At 45.0% G+C, this 21,109-nt stretch overlaps 1 protein-coding gene across 23 annotated transcripts in view; it reads left to right on the forward strand.

Moving 5' to 3' along the window:
• NRXN3 (neurexin 3) overlaps positions 1-21,109 on the forward strand; it is a 1,586,092-nt gene that overhangs the window by 93,908 nt on the left and 1,471,075 nt on the right. For all 23 annotated transcript variants that reach the window (XM_044230674.1, XM_044230680.1, XM_044230666.1 and 20 more), the window contains exon 3: positions 5,091-5,108. In XM_044230674.1, the coding sequence (XP_044086609.1) occupies positions 5,091-5,108 (18 nt within the window). The remainder of the gene's footprint in view (positions 1-5,090; positions 5,109-21,109) is intronic.

Here is a 21,109-nt window from a genome sequence, read left to right on the forward strand (position 1 = left end):
TATCTCTGTTACCACATGGGGACAACCCACCTGATCATGAGGGTCACACAGGAGAAAACAGGTGTTCTTAATTTAGTAGGTATTAAGACAGACTCAGAGTCCAATACCAGCTCTGTCACTCTGTCCATAGGCATGTGTCTTAATTTCTCGGAGCCTCACTTTTCTTGTGTGTAAATGCAGATACCAGTATTGATTGAGATGATCTATTAACCATTCAGTACATATTGCTGAGCACTTACTGTAGGCCAGACCCAGCTTAGAGACTGGTGATAAAAGCAGTGAATGAAATAGACAAGACTACTGTTGTGAAGCTTGTATTTAAAGGGGGTATAAACAATAAAAGCAGAGACCCATCCTGTGGTATCAAATAGTGTTTAGTTCCCTGAGGAAGGAAAAGCAGGGTAAGTGGCAGAGAAGGGTCCCTATTTTAGAGAAGGTGGTAAAGGAAGGTCTTTCTGAGGAAGTAATCTTTGAGCTAATACCTACAGAAAATGAGAAACTGTCGTATAAGTGCCTGACAAAGACCATTCAGTCTAGGGGCTAGCACATGCACAGGCTGCAGGCAGGACCTGCTCAATTAGTGTTCGTTTCTTCTGTTGTGACGAGATCTGAGGACTGGCTCTCATGACCTTGCACCTTCCTCCTTCTGTTCCCCTACCTCTGGCACTCATGCTGATCTTGGTGAAAAAAATTTCTGATGAAAATAAATTCTGGCCCAATCTGGCTGAAAAATTCTGGCCACCTCTGTTAGGAATGCTGTGCTCAAAGCAGGGATTGGGACAGCAACCCCGGAGAGGAAGGATTTGACCACAGCTGCCACCCTTCACCTACTGTCTTCAGCATCACAACCAGGGAAGAAGTAAATTAGGGCATTTCCACCTTCACGAAGTAACCCACAGACACTTATCCTGTATTCAACAATAACCTCAGCCACAAGTGCGTAACATCAGCACACGTATTTTTAAGTTGAAAAAGGAAACATGTTCCTATAGTTTGGGGGAAGAGCTGGTTCTTCTAACCATGGGGGAAACCCTCTAACCATCTGCTGCTGTTGTGTTTATAGAAGAGAGCTCAGCCAGGGAGCCCTCTTGCCTTACCCTTCATTTGGACCACGTAATTTCACAAGGGAGGAATCCGAGCTCCCCCAACTCACTACTTAGACACGTACAAACACCCCCCCCACACACACCCCTGGATAAGCTCTGGGGAGTGTGAGGCAGGCTGCACAACCATTCTCCTGGAGGCGAGGCCCAGCCAAACCTTTTGGGACCCCACCTGGTGAACTCTGTCTTGGGTCTGACCTATTTTCTAGGAGAGAAAATAGAATATAGATTTAAATGCAGTGGTGCTCTGGAAAACTACAGGCCCAGCAGTGGAAAAGAAAACAGTAGTGGGGAGCAGAGGAAATGCTGATATGGGTGAGGACGCCGCCGGCTCTCCTGGATCAATCTTAGCTGGTCGTCAACTGCCTTTTCTTCTGCAATTTGCCCCCATTTTTCTCCACTAAAAATTGATATATCTACATGCATTTACATATTAATCTTTCCTCTGACCCGTCCTGGGGCTCAGTGCTCCTCCCTCAGACATAGACTCCAGGCTGAAGACCATTAGTAAGCACAGACAGAGGGAGCTCTGGGGATGGTCACCCTGGAAGTGGGACAGCAGCAAGGCATGGAGTCAGAAACACCCTCAGCTGCATCCTAGATCAGCCTTCCTTGCCTGTGTGACCACAGGAAAGACTTTTAATACTCTTGTCCTCTCATATATGAAGGTAATAAAATTACAAGCTAATGTTGAGGGCTTTCTAAAGGTAGGTACTGTTCCAAGCTCTTCACAACCACCCTAGGAGGTAGGGACTATTATCATACTGATTTTACAGATGATAGAACTGAAGCACAGAAAGATCTAGTAACTGACCCAAGGCCTACACAGCCTGTAGACCCAGAGCCTGAGTCCTGGCAATCCAGCTGTGGATCTCGCTCTCTGCGCCAATTCCTATGGCCTGGCCTGAGTCACATGGCCACATATTGAGCTAAGGTGGGGTCATCTTTACTGAGCTGCATGGATTAAGGGTGGGAAAGGGTTCCCCAAAAGATAGCTGGGACTTGTGACACAAAGAAGGGATAAAGCATGGACAGACAGTATAACAGATGAATATGGTTGAGGTTCTGATTCCCTCCTGCCCCTGTCAGGCTTTGTCATTTCATTCTGTTGGTCAGAATTGAATGTAGAGATTGAAATGACTCACTGCTTCTTGGGACAGGGGTCAGGTTACACTTTATGTCTCTATTTAATGTTAGACACAATGCTCAGAACTGCCTCCAGCTCACTGACACAACTAGAAACTGAGGCTGGACCCTGTCCCCTCACTGAAGGAGGTTTTTCTTGTTGCCCCTCTTTGGCAAGAAGAGCTGCTATATGTTTTATGCTCAGGGCTAGAACTGAGGCCAGTTAAAGCTTTAGGAGGGAATGGAATTTTCTTGGACCCCTGTTCCTATTCTCCTACAACCTTTTAATTCCTTCTTGCCCTACTTCCCACTGAGGAGGAGGATGGGAGGAGAAAGACCCAAGAGAGGGGAGGGCTGGAACAGATCTCTTCATTCATAAGCAGAAGAGTTGAACTGAAATCACACACACACACACACACACACACACACACGTACAGCTTTAATTCCTGTAGGCTCTTGGTGTTTCCAGGGAGCCTTCTGGTCAACATTTCTTGGTAATTCTGTCTGTGTTCATTCAAATTGGTAACAATCAGCACAGGTAATATTTATGCAGTGTTTGCCTTGTACTGAGTTAAATGCTTTAAAAGTATTTAATCTTCTAACACTGCCATGAAGGAGGTTCTGTTCTTTTCCCATTGTATAGCTGAGGCAAGCAACTCAAATGTTCTGTGATTGACCTACAGCCTTTCCGTAGGCTGGGATTTGAACCCAGGTCTGTCTGTCTCCAGAGTTTAAGATTATAAACACAATGTTCAAATGGGCAACTTAGTTTTGAAAGAACTTTGGAGTTCCATGATATCCTGCCTCCCTTGGGTGTTGGTGTTTCCAAGAGCATGTTTCCATGAACAACAGTGTTGAAAGTCCCACCACTGAACTCCCCCACATGTAAATAGTTTGATATCCTGCTTAATGAAAGGGTATTCTAACGACCACTATTCTAGGCTGTCCATCAGTCACAGTTAATTGCCCTGCTTAGTTATTTATACAGAGTGTTTTCCCTTCCCATCTCTTCTATTTTGCCACTTTTCTTCTTGCTGCCACTCTACCCTGAATCTCAAACAACTCACCAGAAAATCTGAAAGGGGGTGTGGCTGAGGAATGATTCAGAGCTCTCTAGAAGTCTCTCTGGGCAGATACAGCTTCTAGGGAATACAGGCTGTGGGCTGGAGAAATGCTTAGCTGTTGCTGTGAATTTGCCCCTCCTGGATGTGTGGGCACAGCTCTGTTAGGTCAGCACTTGGATTTTCCTGGGGCAAGAGTTCTAGTGTCTGTGGATCTTGCTGAAGCTTGGCAAATCTGATTGCCGCAAATTAGAGGCATAGTAAATAAAACCCATGACTTACTCACAGGGTAGCTAAGAGGGTCTCCTCCGTGGTTCCAGGGTGCTCACTTTAGCTACGAACTGAATTTGGGTCCCCTATGCCTCTGAGGAACCTGGGTTTCCATTGAACAAATGTTGAACTGGGTGGGATTCAAGGGGTCTAGAGTCTTATGTAGTCTCTGTACCTGAACTAAGTGTGTGACCTTGGGCAAGTCTCTCAACCTCTTTCATCTCCCCCACATCTTAACCAAAAATGAATTAAGCTAGATGATGTCCGTGGGTATCCTAGGTCTACCATTTTGTGATTCTAAGTGAGTCACCCGGGATTGTTAGGATGGCCAATGGTTTCCTGAAGCAGCCCCCTGTTCCATCTCCTCAGAAAGGTATATCCTTTCAGGTTGGGTCTAGAGGTTGGTTGGTTTGTTTTTTTAAGATTTTATTTATTTATTTGAGAGGTAGAATGAGAGGAAAGGGCATGAGAAAGGAGAAGTGAGAGGGAGAAGCAGATCCCCTGCTGAGCAGCAAGCCCGATGTGGGACTTGATCCTGGGACTCTGGGATCATGACCTGAGCCAAAGGCAGTTGCTTAACCAACCGAGCCACCCAGGTGCCCTGGGTCTAGAGGTTTTGACAAAGCTCCGGCTTGCTTTCAATTTGGCTTCTCAGCAGGATTCTATCTTACATTTGAGGGGAGGAGGAGGAGATTGTGTTCATGAGGATGATGGGAGTAAACCGCTCTTCATTTTTTGAAAGTTCATTGGCTTAATTCAAATGTCAACCTTCCTAGGGCTGGGTGTCTATTTGTAGTTGTCTAAAGTGATTTCAAATGGCAATTCCTGTCATTAATGATGGGGTGAAAAGCAAGAAGAAAAATTAAAGGGGGAGGCAGAATTTCAATTTGTGTGGCAAATGATCTACTCACACCCAATCTCCCGCATACACACTGCTGTCTGTGATGAAGGATGGTCACTGGGAATACTGGAGAGGGAGGGTATTATAAATGTTTTGTTATCTTCTGTCCTTCAGTCCTATGTCGTAAATAATGCTGCAACTCGCTCTCCGTTCTCATGCCTCTTTTTCTTTGTTCCTCAAGGAAGTGGTTTATTATTTTTTCTCTCGGCGGGGAAACTTGCTTGACATCATGTCCAGTGTTCTGTATCTGGAGGCAAGGAGGATTTGCTTGGGTGGTGTTATGCAGAAATCAACCAGAATATTTTAACCAATATTCTTGCAGGATTCCAGTCTGCTTGGCCAGAGCCCTATCTGATTCCAGGATGATATCTTTCCGGACAGATGTGCAGCTCACCTCTCTTGCTACATGCACAGTGGAAAGGGAGCTTGGTCCCTCGGCTTGCATGGGTGGTTTTTGGGTGAAGGTAGAACTAAGTGCTCAGAAGCTGAGTGCCTCTGGGGTCTTGCATGAACATGATAGTCATGCAAGGGCACATTGCACTGTGTGTGTGTGTGCTTCTAACACTCTTCTTCCTTTTTCTCCCCCTTTCTCTCCTCTGCCTTTCCCTCTCTTTGAAAATGCTGCCACAGATGTCAGTCAAGGTCCAGGTGAGTCTCTGTGTTTACACAGCTGCCGTGGAAATTTCCCCTCTGCCAGATTGTGCATGGTTTGATTCTGAGTGAGACCTTTTTCTAGGGACTCTAAACAGAGCAGAGATCTAAGTACACTGCATTTTCATTGATTTGGGTTGAGAAGAAATGCCTTGAATTGATGTATTCGTATTGGTTTTGAAAACCATTTTAAAACCAAAGGAATGTGATTCCCATGCTTATACAGTCACCTCCTTCTGATTAACATTTCTGGGTGAATCAAAGAAGTGGAAAATGAGCACTTTTGGAAATATTTTTTAAAGATATCCTTAAGATATGAATTCTCCAATTTAATGAGCGTTTTTACCTTATCATATCTAGATCTACTTATCTTCTATAGCTTCATGTGGTTGAAAGTTGAAGATATGACATACTTAGCACAGAAAATATGTGGGTGAAAGAAGTCTTCTTTCTTTTTATTCTAAGAAATGGCTTTCTCCCCACCCCACAATGAAATTAGCAGTTTTTAAATGGTTGTGTAACCAATACATGCTCACTGTATTAACAAAAAAAAAAAAAAAAGAAAGAAAAGAAAAAAAGAAAAAGAAGAGGAATGGTTTTTGTCAATGAACAAATGGAAGAGCCATTCTTAGGCTAATTGTGCATTTCTTTGGTTAAAATGCACATTCATCCAGAGTTCTAACCGTAAGCATTGTCTGTGTGTCTGTGTGTGCACACACATTTGTATACACATACACACACACAAGCTCATTTGAGAGGATACAACCATATATGGATAAAAAGTATCAGATGACTTCGAATGATTTGGAGACTTTTCTAAACTGGATAGAATTTTGAGTTAAGAGGAGTAATTAATGCTACCAAGTAGGAAGGGAATATTGTCATTCTCAGCTATTTTCACATACACTTTCTTGTTTAGTCCTTTTAATGTTGAAATTGTGGAATAATAGTGGCAATTGAGGGCCAACAGTTTATGCCATTTGCTCAAGGTTGTAGGGCTTATCAGCGGTAGCACTGGGATTTGAACTTAGGACTCTGTGACTCCAAAGCCCATGCATACTCCATTGGAACACACTGAAAATTCCATCACTGAAAATTTTCAGCAGTTGAAAGCCTTGTAAACATTTCCTAATGGGACTATTGTCTATTTTTCTTTAGAGATAATATGATGTTTTCATTATTAGCAGTTTTTTTTTTTCTAAATGAATTTTCCTTTTTTTTTTTCTATCTAGAAGAATCAACCAGACTTAAGTAGGGTTTTTGGCCATTGATTTTTGTGGTATATTACATAACATAAAAGAATAATACAGTTATCTCCCAGCTAATAAATAAGGTTTCACTGTCTTTGTTTTCTTCTCTCCACACCCTACGTTTGAAAATAAACAGTGTTCTAACTGATGCAGAGGACAGCATCTCCTAGGAAGATTCCATTAGATTAATTTTGTATTTAATAATATTTTACTCAAGTATTTATTGAGAACCTACTGTGTACCAGGCACTGTTGTAGGCACTAGGAATAGAACAGAGGACAAAATAGAAAACAACCCCTGTCCTCATGGATCTTTTATTCTACTCAAGGGAAGACAATGAACTGTATGTACACACACATTATACATATTACCTATATGTATGTATTATGTATATTACATGAGAGGGCGGATGATGAGCACTGGGGAGAAAGATGAAACTGTTAAAAACTAAGTTGCTAATTTATAGAGGAATCTCAGGAAAGGCCTCCCTGTTAAGATGATGTTTTCTGAAATACCTTAAGGTGGTGAGGTAGGAGCCCAACACCTCAAGTTTTGTTTGTAGAAGTGCCAGTCGGCTCAACCCCTCCTCCTCCTGGTTCCTGGCAGAGATGTGAACCAGGGTCCCTGTGTTGACTTGTGTGTGTTGTGGGAATGAAATCCCGCCACTGTGGGGCTGCCTCCGACCAAGGGTAGGGGGGAGGGCACCATTTTGTAATTCTCACAAAGGCACCTACTGGTCCTGGATGAAACAGTATGGCGGAGTGAAATGCCACAGACACACAGGCTCCTGTCTATCTTTCCAGAGGGGTGGAGATCAGTAGGTGACGCTCCCTCACATCACAGCAACTGTAACTAGCCCCACACAGCCCTATTCCAATTCCACAGCCATTCTCTCATCTTATTCTCTTAATAACCCTCTGAGGTGTGTCCGCTGAGCCCCATTCTTCTGCTGAGGAAGTTGAGGCCAGGAGGTTAAGTGACATGTTGAGGTCACCCAGCCATCCAGGAGCTGGGTCAAGAGGGGCTTCTAGCCTGATTCCATATCCGCCACTCTGCTGCCCTTGAGGTGTCAGGAGCTGATTGCCAATCCTCTATCTCCCCACCCCAGCTCCTTGGTTTTTGTGGTTTCTGAGCTGGAAACGGGTCACCAGTTCCGAACCTTTCCCTGGGGCAGGACAGGGTGGGAGGCCACGGAGCTGCCCAGCGGGGGCTGAGGTGAACTGCCTCCTCCCGCCTCTTGGAGCCACCCAGGCAATGCGGAGCCAGCAGGGTTGCGGCTCTGAAACGAGGCGCCTTGAGTGGTTCTTGGAGTTTTTTTCCCCTTCCCCACAGGAAGACAAATTGGGGATTTTATGAGCTAATGTCACTGTTTACCCAGGGGTGGCGGGAAGACTGTGAGGGATGAATGATCAATTTTATGTGCTGAGGGTGTCGTGAGAAGTTTCCTACTGGAAGCCGTTGGTGACAGGGCCCCGCAGGAGGCACCTTCCGCAAGGTCCAGGAGACAGGCTGGGGGCGCAGAGGGACTGCGCTGGAAAGCCAGGAGAAGAGGGGCAGGCCATACCTCCTGCACTTCCATGTGGGGAGACCCATGGCCCCTCCTCCTCCATCTGGTCTTGAGTTGGGAGGTTAGGATAATGGGGTAGCATCAGGCCAATGTGGTGAAGGAGAGGAGGGACACCCCGCTCTGATTTAACTCTTCACATCAGTCCTTCAGGCGGGTGTTACCGTCCTCTCTCAGACAAGGGAGGCCTCAGAGAGGGTCGGTAACTGCCCACAGTCTCCGGCTGCTGGTACGAGACCAGGATCTCACATCCGTCTACCTCTAAAGCTTGTAATCTCTCTCTCTCTCTCCGAAACCCTGGCATTTCCATGACAGAGCTGTGGACCGGGGGCGCTGCTTGTCGTCTGCATTCTTCACTTTCTGTGCGGTGGGTGGCACATAGTAGGGCCTGAAAAATATTCACTGTGCAGAGAGTGTGGGAACAAGTACCAGGGCGTTGTGTGTCTGTAAGGTCCTGAGGCAGCTCAAAGGGACAACTAGTTTACTTTTCAGAGGAGGAAACTGAGGCCCGGGTGGGGAAGGGACATCTCCAAGGCCGGGTAACACATTGGTGGCCTGGAGGAGACCCCTGTCAGGCATTTATCACATGCCCCTGGCCCACTAAGATTTGTCACCGATTTTCCTGTGCTGCCTGGGGGATCAGTTGTGGGCAGTACCAGCCCCCTCTCTACCATGCTATGCCCTCTGCTCTCTCCCTCTTCCTGTGTGTTCCAGAACTCTCTGCCAAGGGGAGAACAAGCCCTTTGGAGGAGAGGAAGGATCCAGGGGGGCAGAGAACAGTGCTGGGGTCTGTGGGCCCAAGACCCCTCCCTTCCCCTCCCCCAGGCGCCTCTCCCTGCAGCCACGAGGGGCTGCTTCTGGTGCTCCAATGACAGTCTTTCTCTTCAGAAGGGATAATTTCTCAGGCTCTGCCTGCTGATTAGAGCTGGAATTTAAATGAATAACTGTGACCTTGTGGAAGTGCCCTAGTTATTCAGAGGCCCGATGAGGAAATAGGCCTCTTGCTTCGGTCCGTCAGAGCCTTGGCAGGCGCGGGAGGAGGGGCTGCTGTCTGCCAGGGCCTAGACGAGGTCCCGGAGCGCTGTTGCCCGAAGCAACTGACGGCCTCTGCTGGAGCCTCTCTCTGTCCGCTCTTGATCTCTGCCCTCGGTGTCTTCCCTCTCAGTTTCAGTCATCTTGGGGCTGTCCTGAGAGACCGGACCTAGTGATTTATCCTGAGCCCTGCCCTGTCTCCGGGGAGTCCAGCTTGAGGAATGCTGAGCCCCAAGTCAGGACGCAGCACTGTGGTGTCTGACTTGTGTGATGGACACAAAGGGTTTGCCCTAGAACTTACCGCTCAGAGATGGACTCTCAGAACCACAGCTCTGGCCTCACGCAGGAGCTTGTTAGAAAAGCAGAATCTCAGGCCCCACCCCAGAGTTGCTGAGTCAGAATCTGCTTTTTACCAAGACACCCAGGTGTGCACACATCCAGGCTTGAGACCCACTGACCTGAAGTGTCCGGCTTATCCTCCACTTTGGGGCCAGCGGGGCTGTGTCTGCTGAGGAAGGCACAGTCCACCACATGACTGCTGGTTTCTCGTCTCTTCTCCTGGGTACACAGTGCAGCGTGGCTCTGGGTACACAGGGGTTGGGAGGGTGACCAGGATTAGGGAAGGGAAAGGGAACGAACACTTCCTGACCACTGAGTCTGTGACCATCACTGTTCCGGCACTTTCCATGTAAGAGTTTACAAAGTGAGGCAGGGTAGCTCAGGTTAGCACAGGGTTCCCTCAGGGGCTCAGGGGCTAACTCCAACCCGTTGCCTCCTTCTATAAGGCCTTTGAGCTACAGATGGCTTTTCACGTTATAAATAGTTGAAAGCAGTCAAAAGAATAATTTGTGATGCACATATTTTATGAAATTCCGATTTCAGTGTTCATAAAGTTTTATCAGAACACAGGCACGCTTCTTCATTTCTGCTTTGTCTCTGGTTTGCTTTGCGAAGGCGGAGTGGAGTAGCTGTGTGGCGAGACAAGTCTAGAAGACTTACCATCTGGCCTGTTACAGAAAAAGTTTGCCACCCCTGGGTTAGAGCATAGACTTGGAGCCAGATGGCTGGGTTGATATCCTGGCTTTCTCCCAGACAGTAGGTGCCGTTTAAGTTAACTTCCCATTGTGGGTCCCACTTTCCTCATCTGTAAAATGGGGACAGTACGTACCTACCTCACGTGGCTCTCGCGAAGATTACGTGAGTTCATGCATGTCACGTCTTTAGAACAGTGCCTGGCACATAGTAAGTCATGTGTAAATTAGCTCGTATTCTAAGTTAGCTCATTTGATCCTTTCCACACGTTTTCATTTCACAGGTCAAGATGGCCTCAGAGAAGTTTAAAAGAAAAGACATTTTTTTGCCTGTCCTGGTTTCCCACAGTGTTCGGAGCTGTGCTCCCAGTGCTGGAGAGCCCCTCAAAAGACATCTGCTATGTTTCCCTCGTGACACATTCTCTTCCATCCGTCCTGATCTTTATGTTCTCAGTGATGAGATCCCTCAGACTTAGATCCTGGCCACCACTGCTCTGAAATGAGGCCGAGGAATCCCAAAGAGTGGAGGGAGGCAAGGGGACCGATATTCACAGGGTCCCACTGTGTGCCAGGCACCCGTCATGGATGAGGAACCTAGGGCTCCAGGACGTTAGATCCTTTGCCCAGAGTCAGAACCAGGTATGGTAGGTACCAGGACTGAAACACAGCTGGGATTTCTGCCCTGTCATTCTGTTTCCTTCTGGTTCTGCTACTTTCCCTGGGGGTTGTGTGGCCTTGGGTAAGTCATGAAACCTCTCTGGGCCTTAAGGGTCTTTCCTTTGATGTGAAGGGCTTGAATCAGATGGCCTCGCAGGCTTCTTTCATCCTGAGGATCCATGATTAGGCCTCCAACTGAGATACTCAGGCAATAGCAATCAGGAAAGTGCCTTCTCTTTTACAGAAGACGTAAGGCTCCTAACTCCAGTGCTAAGCATAACATATTTTGTCTTTTCCTTCCTCTTCTTTTGGGCAATAGCCCCATTTGCTTTTCTCCTTTATTTATTAGGGAAAACACCTGGCATTCATTGAGCTTGTATTTTGAGCCAGGAGTTAAATACTATTTTGGCATGCATCATTTAATTCTTTTGACAGCCTCAGGAGGTAGATTTTGTTATTAGACCCATTCCACACACAAGCAAATTGAGGCTCAGGGATGTCCACTCACCAGTTTTATCCAGTAAAAAGTGGTAGAGCAGGATGCAACCCTGGTGTGTCTGGCCCGAGAGATGACTCATGGTGAGTTTCAGCAGGACATACACTCCATGGAGGTACATTCCTGTTCACTCTTTCTGTGCTCTGGGTCCAGATCAGTGCCAGTATGTAGTGGGAATGGAATAATAAATACTGGGTCAGTAAATAAATAGTGCTTGGGACTCAGCTCTTAGTTTTACTCCTCACTTCTCAGAAAAAAAAAAGTCTGCTTTTTGTATAGGGGTTCACCCAGAGATGGGAGGTAATCGAATTTTATTCAGTGCCCATCTTGGGCTTGGGTCAGTGGAGGATGCAGGCAGTGGGGAATCCACCAGGGCTGTGTGTAATTGGATTGGAAGGGGGCCCTTGGCTGGGCTGACAGTGATCAGCTTCCAGCCAGTTGCCCACAGGGGTCGAGGAAGACCCCCTTGGCTGCTGTAGCTCTTCTTGATGAATAAGTGTGAGTAGGGAGCTGCTTCCCAGCCTGCCTCCGGCTGTAGCTAAGTTAAGGAAGCAGACCACTGGGCCTTAGTGCCTTTTTCTAGAATATTTTAAAATCATGATCTTTACTGTCTTGGCAAGGCAGACCCGCTGGGATGCTGGTTAGGGTCCTGGTTTGTTTCTCAGTTCTGGACGGCAAAGTCAGAGTTAGAGCTGGAAAGATTCATTAGAAATATCATGTAGTCTCAGTGGGATAGTGCCGTTCCTGCCCCTGGTCCTGCCAAACGTGGGCAGTGTCCATTCATTGCTCGATGATGCACGGGAATAAGTGGCTTTAAGGAGAAACAATGCATGCTGAATACATTGTAGTGTATGGAAGAGTCTCATTCAAACATCTGTATCCCCAAAATACCACCGGTGAGACCACAGAAAAACTCTTCTAGACCAATTCCCTCCTTGTACAGGTGGGAAACTGAGGCCAGAGAACTTCCATGTAACTCGGTTAAATCGTACAGCTCAGTTATGACAGCCTCGGAGACCCTCCCCCTCTGTAGACCTACTTAGCAAGGTCTGGGAAGGACCTGGGCTGAGCTTGCCCGTTTGTGGGCTGGGTCTCAGAAGGAGTTGGGAGATGGAATACAGCCGAGAGTTGGGGACAGTGGGTCCCTTGTGGGGCAACTTAGATGACTATGACCTTGGAGGGAAGCCTCGGGGGCTGCACTGGGAAGGTGGTCTGCTAATGCCACCACTTTGTTGGAAAACTGGCAATGGTGAGACGTGGGAGGCGGGGCAGAGAGAAGGCCCAGATGTACCAGTCTTCTGAATAATAAGAGCCGTGACTACCTCCTTTCAAGCCCTTTCTGTGTTCCCTGAGCAGCGCTAAGTGCTGCCCATACATGGTTACACATGATTGTCACAGTGATCCTGAGAAGACAGTTTGCTGGAAGGAGGCATGGAAGAGCTAACCGGCTCAGCATCCCATGGCTAGTAAGAGGTAGAGCCTGGGATCTGAATTCAGGTTTTGGAGGATTTAGAGCTGTGGTTTGTAAAGTTTGGTAAGCATCAGAATCACCTAGAGAACTAATAACGGAGATCCAGGCTCATTAAAGTAAGACATTTCCTCCAGGGAATTCTGATATGACCAAAGTTTGAGAACCACTGTTTGAATGAAGGTGATCTGGAAGGTAAAGGAATTTAACGCTCCAGCATTAACCACTATTTTCTACCTTTTAAACATTAAAGGAAGACAGGAAGTTAGGGGGCAGGTGGAAGGAAGGATGGAGTGAATGACCCCACTACTTCGAGCTCCAGGGGCATCTTAGGTGATGGGGCTTGTAGAGCCATCATCATAATACGTTACAGTCAGTTGTGTATTGTTCCCCACAAGCCTCTTCGCTGACCACTGTGGGCTTTGGAAGGACATGGAGTGTCTTACTTTTTGAGAACAGAGATGTATCCATGACTGCATCCCCACTATCTACCACATTGTATGTCCTCATAAAACTGTATTGTTAGAAACAGCATTTCAGGGATGGAAAAGGATCCAAAATGTTTTCAAGGCTCTCTATGCACCTGATGTTTGAATCTCTTTCTATAAGGTTTCATTCAGACTTGGCATGAACCCCTACAGTGACGAGAAACTTATTGCTCCTTTTGCTGTTCCATCCCGTTCTAAAGAGCACTGAGCGTTCCAAAGCCTTCCTTATTCTGACTCACTCTAGCTTTTACCACCTGTATTGCTTCCAGCCCTTGGAGACACACGGAATAGATCTAATTACACTCCCAGTGTTTGAAGACGGGGCTTTTGGTCTTTAAGGATTTTTTTTTCCCCCTAAAAGCCAAGACATCTCCAGTTTCCTTGGGCATTCTCATACAAGGGTTTTAAGTTCTTTCATCCAGGTCATTGTTTTCTAAAAAATTATTATTATTTTTTTGCATCCTTTCCAAAGAAGCATGCCCATACCACAAACAGTATTATAGACATATCCCAGCCAGTTCATTATAGAGTGATCCCACTGCTCCCCTTTTCTAGACTTCCTACATCTATTAATGGTGGCACCAAATACCTTTCCTTATTATTTTAATGACTATAGCATGATGTTGAACTAAAGTCATTAAAGATCTTGACTATTTTTTTTTTAAAGATTTTTATTTTTATGAAAGAGAATGAGTTGAGGGCAGGGGTAGAGGGAGAGGTAGAGTGAGAAGCAGACTCTCTGCTGAGCAGGGAGCCCGATGTGGAGCTTGATCCCAGGACCCTGGGATTATGACCTGAGCCCAAGACAGATGCTCGATGACTGAGCCACTCAGGTGCCCCTTGACTATTTTTTGTGCATCGCTGCTAAACCATTTCTCTCCCCTTCCTACTCTGTGCGATGGTTTATTTGACTTAGTTGGATCATTCTTTGATTTTGTTCAATTCAACCCTGGATTTTAAAAATCCAACACGCCATGATCTGTTAGGGTAAGGTTCTTTCATCTAGCCCATCAGCTGCCCTTCCAGCTTCATGTCATTTATGAATAAAGAGCAGTTTTAGAGAAGTTCATGACAGTTGGAGTATAAGAACTTCTCCTTTGGGAAGAGTCTTTTCTAAAAGCCACAGTCACTGATCTTTTAACCCTTAGGGTGATAAGCATGAGTGCCTCCATTTCTTTTCTTTCTATTGTATTCATGCACGAGGAAACCCCAACCCACCTCCCCACCCCCCAAAGGATGGAATAGGTTGGGAAGGTGCTGCATATTTTCCTCAACCCTGTGGTTACACCATGCAGGGGCTATTGGTGATTCATGGGTGACACTGGAAGAAATACTTTCTATTCAGTCCAGTCTCCAGGCTGTAGGAACAAAGTTGGTCTAGAGGCAAACAGTGAGTGCACTAGCATAGTTATATCCTACAAAGGGCTTAGTGGTGAGAAAGGCACACAGTGGCATCATGGAAGGGCAAATTCAGAAGCTGGGACCTGGGAGGGTCCTGCCTTGGAGAGTTAAGCACAGGCTCTCTTTGTCATCAGTCTGACTATTCAGTTCATCCTCAGTACTCTTCAAGGCTCATGGAAAAGCCAGAAATATATATGTAAATAGGTGATTGTCCCAAGTGCTCAGATCGCTGTTAGGTGATTGACAGAAGCTTTGTTTAGTCTCTACCTTTTTGATTCTGGGTGGTGATCTGAGAGTATTAGTTTGAACCATTTAAAATAGTCATTTTTATAGGCCAAAAGTAATCAATTATCAGTTTGGTATGAGTCAACCCAAGAGTTTCTTGGCCTCGTTAGAGATCATCTTGGTTCATAAAGGCATAGTGTCTTTGAGTTGGAATGGATTCTTGGTAGTTTATCTCCAAAGATCCTACTCTGACTCTTTTGCTGCATTTCTGGCATATGAGTCTTCCCCTATTACTTGACCCTGTGTTCTGGCCAAATATGCTTGCCCTCATATCTTGCATGTTCAACTTTAAAAATACTTGAAGGAAGTTGTTGTGTGTTTTTCTAGCTTTTTCTAGTTTAGGCTGTGTGTGGCAGTTCCTGCAGCCATTCTGCACGTGACATGCTTCTGGACTCCCTGATTTTCTTCTCCTTTGGACACATTTTACCTTGTCCATGTCCTTCCTAGTGTATGGCACCATTCTCTGAACCAAAACCCTAGGTTTGATACATTCCACGTTGAGAAGAGGTAGCACTATTGTCTTCTTTTTATTTTGAAGAGAAGTGGGGGATTGTGCTTAAGTGTCAGAATTTACATTTGTCCCTTAAGATTCAATCTCACTTTTACCTGCTTATATCCTTTTGGACCCTGATTTTATTATCTAACAAATTAGCTATTCCTTTCAGCTTTAGTTCATCGCAACATCTAGACACATGCCAATTAATGTTTTTAGCCAGGTGACTCATCGGAATGTTGAGCAGGCCCAAGTTCTGATACAAGCTACTAGTGAAGCCCTGATGGAACAAGGACATTGAAGTCCATGACGAAGGTCAGGGAATTGCCCTGGGAAGGGCTGGTCTTGGGCACAGTTATGGCAGTAGATGGAGGTTTCTTTCAGACCTACTCTTCCTTTAAATGTTCCTCTCCCCTGTCCTGCCCTGTCTTCTGAGTCCTTTCTTCTATACACAGTGGCAGGCTTCTTCAACCTGTGACTTCATGTCACTGTCCTTCCTGTACATACGAGGCCCCGTGCTGCCCTTGTCTTTGAAGGAAGATCTTTAGTTTGGCTTTCTGATGATATCACATGTGGAGCGGGGTCAATGACTAGGGACCCCAAGTGTGTCTCCTGTTCAGATTTGCATTTTAATGAGGGGAGATGGCTTCATAACCCTAAGAAATGCCTCCAAAGGAAAAGCTTCATGTTTTAGTAGAATCCTGGGGGTGGGGCTTAGGGAGAGGGAGATAGTGGCCTTTTAAAAGGACTCCCCGCAGTGTTCCTTATATCATGCTGGACCAGAGTCATAAATGAAGTTGAGTTAGTATCCAGGCGTACTTTCCGCTGCTGAATTCTCCAAGACATGTCTCCTCCTTTCTCCACCAGCACTGAAGGAGGCCGGGTAGCTAGTGTTATGGTTATCATCACCGTCTGGAGAGTCCATCTGCTGGCTTAGAATCCTCACTTCACCCTGCACTAATTAGTGTGACTTTGGTTCTAAGCCTTGGTTTCCTTACCTGTAAAATCAAAATCATAGCAATGCCTTTCTTATAGAGTTATATTTAATGAGGTGACATATAGCCATGCCTTGTCTATACGAAACATCAGCAGATTTTAGGGGAAGTCCTTATTCTTTTTTCCAAGATCACCAGATTTCCCCTTTTAAGTGCTTAAAATGTTAACATGTGAATTTCTTCTTTCTCCTTCTTTTCCAAATTCCCAGTCACCTTATAGCCACAGTCACTTGTGGCTTCTCTTCGTTGGGTTCCACCCCCTACCACATTCACGATCTCCTTAGTTCCTCTAGAAATATCGATGAATGTTTCTATTACCTTCTGATTTTATGTAATTACTCTTTTAAAAAGTCCTTGTGGCTTCATAAGAATTCAACGTTAGCACTTGGCACTTGTAGCAATTAGTGACATTTAATTTCTCTACTTCAGTATGGAAAAAGAGATGATATATGTGGATTTTAAATGGGGATAAAAGTTACCCTGAAAGTGAATGAAAGAAAAGTCTTGGCAGAGATAACTTGCCTTTTTTTTTTCCTGAATCTTTTTTTTTTTTTTTTTTTAACCCCATGAGTGACTTCCTTCTTCCCTTGAAATACTTTCCCTACTTACTCAGGCAAAATGAAGGAAAGTAGGATGGATTGAAAACCATCTGAGGTGGGTAGGATATTATAGGTTTGAGGGGGAAACCGTATTCACTTAAATTATGAAGGCCTTCAACTTCTGGCCTGGTTCCTGAACACTGCGTCTTCCTCTTGCCTGTTTCAGTAAATGGTTTCTATTCTCTGTATCAGTCATTCTCAGGACGGGCTTCATGATGGCCACAGCTGCTTACAAATGACTTTGCTTTCATAGCTGTTTCCATTCTCCCAAGCTGCAAAAGCTGCTATCTCCATGGGGATTTTCCCAAAGGACGTAGCAGAGTTTAGAGGGCCATACGTATATTTTGCATATAATTTACATATGATTTGCAGTCTGTTCTAAGGCAGTTTCAATTTTGTATATCTTAGTGACTGGTAATCTTTTTCTCTTGTTCTTACATCTGCCCTGAGAACCTGTGCACAGAGATAGGTAGGCACAAGAAGGGTGGAATAAAGCACTAGAAAGAGTGAGGGGATAGGTGTACATAGCAGACATCTTGCTGGGATCCAGAATGGTCCCTGGATCTAGCTAGGGCAGCATTCTGTCAGGGCGTGACATCTAGATGGACATGTCCATTGCTTTCAAATTTTTGGTAATTTTTTTTTAAGGCATTATAGTTCCACAGGAATTCAGTGTTGGCAATTCTCAATATCCCACCTGTCAAAGGCTCTTCTGAGTCTACCTCCTGTTCCCTGCCCTCCTCCAGAAGGTGAGCTTTTATGGAGCTGGCTTTGGAGTCTTAGTTGAGGATCTATTCAAATCCAGAGCCCATGGTGAGACTGTTGTGAAAGATGTTGTCCCTTTTGCTTCCCTGAGTCCCTGTTCCAGGCCATTCTTTTCTGGAGCATCACACCCAGAATAAATGCCAAACTTCAGACCCAGCCAGATGCTAGTCCCAGGGCCGGCTCTGTAGTCCAGAGGGCTGCAGCTGACCCTCTGTTTCTGTGGTTGATGGGAAGGCCAATCTTCCTTTTTCCCCCGTCCTCATCAGCCACACAGATAACATACACCCAGCATAGATTCCTTTTTTTCCCTTACTAATTATATCCTTCTCAGTTAAGATTTTTTGAGCATTATTTTCTGTATCTATATTTGAAAGCCACATAGTTCCTTTTTCTTTTTTGAATATAAAATTTTATTTTAATGTTGAATACGATGGGAAAAAAAAGAACCTCCGGAATACCTTAATACCTGTCCCACCTCTCCCAGTTAAGACTCAGTCCATGAGCCCCTTTTTCTTGGAGGGTTCATTGACTGACCTTCTTCCAGGAAGGGGCTGTGATACACCCTGATACTTGTCCTGACGTTCTCACAGACATTAGTCCTACATTTTAAGATCCATCGTAGACATTTTTGCTTGAGTGATTCTTCTGTTTCCTCAACTCATTGTGCCTAAAACAGAACTCGTCATTGCCCTCGCCCCCCATTCATCCCCCCCCCACCCCACCCCACCTTCCTATTTCTGACAATGTTCACTCAGCCTCCCATCCACCCCTCCCCCGAAGCATCTCATTGGTCACCCAAAGCCTGTTGGATCCTCTTTTTCCTTTTCCTCCCCTCTACCATGATTCTAATCTAGACCCTCCTCCTGTGACTGATCTTTCTACCTCTGTCTCTTTTCCCTCTCATCTATCCTGTCCACACCATTGCCAAAGCAATCTTCCTCAACATCATTTTCCCTGGGTCATTCCCCTGCCCATGAACCCTCACTGTGTCCCATCAGCTGTAAGATCAAGTCCATTTTCCTTAGCCTTGAAATTCAAGGCCTTCCTACAGTGGTTCTTATTCTCATCCTTAAGATCACCTTTAATTTCTTCGTTACATGAACTGTTTATATGTGTCTATTATTATTTGAATATTATTATATTGAATAGCATGTATTACACGCCTACCATGTGCCTGGCGTGTCCTAGGTGCTCCGGGAACAGTGAATAGGGAAGTCCTTACGAATTCACTCTGTGGTCCTGGGAGCTGGTGGTGTTACCTGAAGTGTCCTCCATCTCTCTAAATCCTAAACCAACTTCCAAGTATCTGTTTCAAATCTCACTTTCCTCCAAAAACCTTTCCTGTACATCCAGGGACCTCCTTACAATCCTGTGGTCTTTATTGCCCGAATTCATCATTGGACATGTAGGAATGATCCATTCATTCATTCATCCCTCATTCAGGCCCCAGACAGGTACTGAGCACCGGCTGTGTGCCAGGCATTGTGCCTGCTGTTGGCCCACACGCCAGTGTGTTTTTATAGCATAATAAAAATAACAATAATAATAACCATGTTCAGGCCCAGTTGTATGTATATTCACTTATTTAATCTATTTAATCCCCAGAACAACCTATGAATTTGGCATTGTTGTTATCCAGATTTTGCAGATAGGGAAATCAAGGTGCAGAGATGTTGAGCAACTTGACTGCGGTCATAGCAGTAGGGATCAAATCTGGCTCTGAAGTCCTTGATCTTTTTTTTTTAATGTTTAATTTTTTTATTAACATATATTTTTAGCCCCAGGGGTACAGGTCTGTGAATCGCCAGGTTTACACACTTCACAGCACTCACCATAGCACATACCCTCCCCAATATCTATAACCCCACCCCCCTTCTCCCAACACCCCTCCCCTCAGCAACCCTCCGTTTGTTTTGTGAGATTAAGAGTCACTTATGGTTTGTCTCCCTCCCAATCCCATCTTGTTTCATTTATTCTTCTCCTTCCCCCTTAACCCCCCATGTTGCCTCTCCACTTCCTCATATCAGGGAGATCATATGATAGTTGTCTTTCTCCGCTTGACTTATTTTGCTAAGCATGATAGCCTCCAGTTCCATCCACGTCATCGCAAATGGGAAGATTTCATTTATTTTGATGGCTGCATAGTATTCCATTGTGTATATATACCACATCTTCTTTATCCATTCATCTGTTGATAAAGTCCTTGATCTTAACCCCTATACTTCACTCTTAGGTGCCAGTAATATATACCATATACATGTTTATGTAAATATAAACACATAACATCTTCCCACTTAGACTCCGAATTCCTAGAGGTTAGTGACCGTCTACCATATTTTCTGTATCTCCACTACCTCATCCAGTCTTTGTGTATGGCAGGTGCTTGAATCACGTGGTTGGTCGATTGTTGGTTCTTCCATTCATTTGGAGGGAGCGCCTTCGATTTTCAACAGCAGGGAGGAATGTCTGGGGATAGAGGGGGACAGAAATAATTTCAGAACAGACCTAGATACTCTGGAATTCCTGACTTCCAGTTCTTAATTCTGTAAGCTTTGAGGATAGATTTGGACAAGAGCAGGCACTGATGTAAAAGCTCTTCAAAGGGGAATAAAATTTCCTTCTCCAAAAGCAAAACTTAACCCATATTATGGCTGCATGCTTTCTCCCTTTCACCTTCCCGTTTCTTGTCCATTTTCCTTCATTGCCTGCAAAACCAGTTTTAACATCAGGATCCCAGATCTGCATTGGCCTAATATTTCTATTTAAGATTCTCATAAGTTGAAGAATATGAACATTGGAGTTGTAATCCTGCAGCTTAATAAGGCCTGATAAGTACATATTTGAATTTAAAAAACACAGGTGGTGGGTTATTTGCATTTTAAAAGTATTCCTTCTTTCACAAAAGGATCCACTAAAGGGCTCCATTAACCAATTCCTCGTAGTGCATTTATCATACAATTTAATTTACCAAAAATTGATTTATATGCAACTCAAGTTCTAGTGAGCATGGGAGTCACGTGAACAACTTGCTTAAAATTCAGATCCTTCCCCAAACTCTTCCCCAAGATTCTAAGGTATTAGAGTCCTCAGTTGGGGCCCAGGATCTTCACTGTTAAGAAGCATCCCCAGATTGTTGATGTAGGTGGTCAGTGCAACACGCTTTGGGAAACGTGGCTTTAAAGAAACACATGCAGCCCCTACTTGGGGCTCCCCTTCTCCAGGGCTTCTCACACCCCTTAGGCCAAATGTCCTGTTTACTCTTCATTCAGTACGTTTTTTGAAATCTCTGTTTGAGTCAAAAAAGGAAAAGGCTATACCGCTTCTCCTTCTCTGAGCTGTTAAATTTCATTGTATGAAATGTTTGTCCTTTCATTTTTGAATTGAAAAAAAAAAAAAAAATGTAAACTACCCCCCCCCAGCTGTATGTAGATAGAATTGATGTATAACACTGCGTAGGTTTAAGGTGTACAAGAT

This window comes from Neovison vison, chromosome 13 (genome assembly GCF_020171115.1).
Source record: "Neovison vison isolate M4711 chromosome 13, ASM_NN_V1, whole genome shotgun sequence".
Classification (NCBI taxonomy): domain Eukaryota; kingdom Metazoa; phylum Chordata; class Mammalia; order Carnivora; family Mustelidae; genus Neogale; species Neogale vison.